General features: G+C 48.2%; 1 protein-coding gene across 1 annotated transcript in view; it reads left to right on the plus strand.

Annotated features, from left to right (window-relative positions):
* Window positions 1-1,746: 1,746 nt before the first annotated feature.
* Window positions 1,747-2,627, plus strand: part of ATP13A2 (ATPase 13A2) — a gene marked incomplete at both ends in the record, with an annotated part of 13,009 nt that continues 12,128 nt past the window's right edge. Inside the window, 2 exons of the mRNA XM_017732691.1 lie at window positions 1,747-1,929; window positions 2,590-2,619. Coding sequence (XP_017588180.1) covers window positions 1,747-1,929; window positions 2,590-2,619 — 213 coding nt within the window. The remainder of the gene's footprint in view (window positions 1,930-2,589; window positions 2,620-2,627) is intronic.

The raw sequence follows: 2,627 nt of genomic DNA on the forward strand, positions 1-2,627 counted from the left end.
TTATTCCCGTTTATTCCCATTTATTCCCGTTTATTCCCACTTATTCCCGTTTATTCCCATTTATTCCCAATTATTCCCAATTATTCCCATTTACTCCCATTTATTCCCATTTATTCCCAATTATTCCCATTTACTCCCATTTATTCCCATTTATTCCCAATTATTCCCATTTACTCCCATTTATTCCCATTTATTCCCAATTATTCCCATTTACTCCCATTTATTCCCATTTATTCCCACTTATTCCTATTTATTCCCATTTATTCCCACTTATTCCCATTTATCCCCACTTATTTCCACTTATTCCCATTTATTCCCACTTATTCCCACTTATTTCGCTTTTTTATTTTGCCTTTCTTCTAAAATTTTGCTCTTTTGTTTTGCCGTCCTTCGCTTTGCTTTTTTTCATTTAATTTTGCTTTATCCTCTTCCCTTTTTTAAAAAATTTGCATTTTTATTTTGGGTTTTTTGGGGTTTTTTAAATTTTGCTTTATTCTGTTGCCTTTTTCTTTACCTTTGCCCTTCTATTTTGCTTTATTGTTTTTCCTGGTTTCAACTTTGCCTTATTATTTTGCTTTATTTTGCTTTAATAATTTGCCCGGGTGTTTTTAAGTTCGCTTTTTCTTCCGGCGTTATTCTGCTGGATCACGTTGCCCTTTTTGATTCTGGTTTATTATTTGGCCTTTTTTAAATTCTCCATCATTATTTTGCCGCTTTTTTTAAAACTTTGCTTTTTGATGTTGCTTCGCTCCCCGTTGTTATTTGGCTTCCTTTTTTTATTTTCCCTTCTTGCTTTCCTTTCCTCTTAATTCTGCTTTATTTTAGCTTTTATTTCGCCTTTTTGCTCTTTTTGTTTGGCTTGATTTCGCTTCATTTTGCTTTATTTTGCTCTTTGCTTTCTCATGTTGCTGAATTTGGGGGGTTCTTCGCTGTTTTATTTCATTTCACATCTTGCCTTTTCGAGGAGTTGTTCTTATTTCGCTTTAATTCTCTTTATTTTTGCCTCCATCTCGCTTTGCTTTGTTCCTTCCCTCTTTTGCCTTTTGTGCTTTTACTTTCTCTTTTTTATTTCGCCCTTGCCGCCGTGGCTCTGCTGCCTTTCTGTTCCCTGATTTTCCTTTCATTTCTGCTTTATTTTGCTTCCTTGCGGGGGCTTTGCTTTGCTTTCTGCCTTCTCCATTTCCCTTTCTTTCGCTTCATTCTTTTGCTTTTTCGCTTTCAGCTTTTCCTTTATTTTGCTTTATTTTTGCCTTTCAGTTTGGGGCTTTTTTGCTCTTTTATTTTGCTTGATTTCCCTTCGTTCCTTTGCTTTTTACTGCTTTGTTTCACGTTCTCCGGGGGGATGGCACCGCATCCCTGGCATTGCCACACCCCCGGCTCCGGGCGCTGCTTCTCCGGCCGCTTGGGTTTCCCTGCCCGGTGCTGTTGGGTCACGCCGGGAGGCTCCGGGATTTGGGGAGTTTAGGGTTTAATGGGCGATGACCAATTCCAGTTGGTTTCATGACGGAGCAGCCGCGTGCGGGTGACTCCCAGTGGCTCCCAGTGATTCCCTTTCCTCCAGGAGGTCACGGGCTACCAGACCAGGACGTGGCGGGTGCTGCTGTGCCACGCGGGCTCCGTGCTGAGCGCGGGGCTGCTCCTGCTGCTCTTCCACTGGAAGCTTAGGGTTTAATGGGCGATGACCAATTCCAGTTGGTTTCATGACGGAGCAGCCGCGTGCGGGTGACTCCCAGTGGCTCCCAGTGATTCCCTTTCCTCCAGGAGGTCACGGGCTACCAGACCAGGACGTGGCGGGTGCTGCTGTGCCACGCGGGCTCCGTGCTGAGCGCGGGGCTGCTCCTGCTGCTCTTCCACTGGAAGCCGAGCCTGGAAGTGCAGGCCAAGTGCAAACCCTGCACCCTGGGCCAGGCGGACTGGCTCCTCATCAGGGTGAGTCCCGACGGGATCCCTCCAGGCTGGGGTTCTGGGGCTCTGGGCTTGGGTTCTGGGGGTCTGGGATTTCATTGTCTGGGTCTGGGGTCGGATTCTGTGGATCTGGGGTCGGGCTCTGCTTCCCAACAGGACCCTGGGAATGTTCCTTCTGCTTGTCCTCCTCCCCGTGTCTGGCATCTCCTTTCATCAAGCACCAGATTATCCCAGGAATTTATTATCATTATTATCATTATTATTTCATTACTATTCCTAGAATTGTCCTGTTCCAGGAATCATCATTATTCCTGAAATAACTCCTCGCTTCCCCCTCCCATCCCAGCCACCCCAGCTTGGAATTTCTCTTCGTTGTCCCCAAAGCTCAGCCATCCCCTGGGGTGGGTGGCCAGGGCCTTCCTGCCTTCTCAAGGCTCCTGGGAGCACGCAGGGATGCCAGTTCCACCATCCAGGATGGGTGCCAGGGCCTTCCCGGGGCTCCTGGGAGCACGCAGGGATGCCAGTTCCACCATCCAGGATGGGTGCCAGGGCCTTCCCGGGGCTCCTGGGAGCACGCAGGGATGCCAGTTCCACCATCCAGGATGGGTGCCAGGGCCTTCCCGGGGCTCCTGGGAGCACGCAGGGATGCTGGTGTCCCTGTGCCAGCCCATCCCTGTGTTCCAGGACCGCTTCGGGCAGTGCTTCACCGCCAAGGTGCTGCC

Source organism: Corvus brachyrhynchos, unplaced genomic scaffold, assembly GCF_000691975.1.
Source record: "Corvus brachyrhynchos isolate BGI_N302 unplaced genomic scaffold, ASM69197v1 scaffold215, whole genome shotgun sequence".
NCBI classification, from domain to species: Eukaryota; Metazoa; Chordata; class Aves; order Passeriformes; family Corvidae; genus Corvus; species Corvus brachyrhynchos.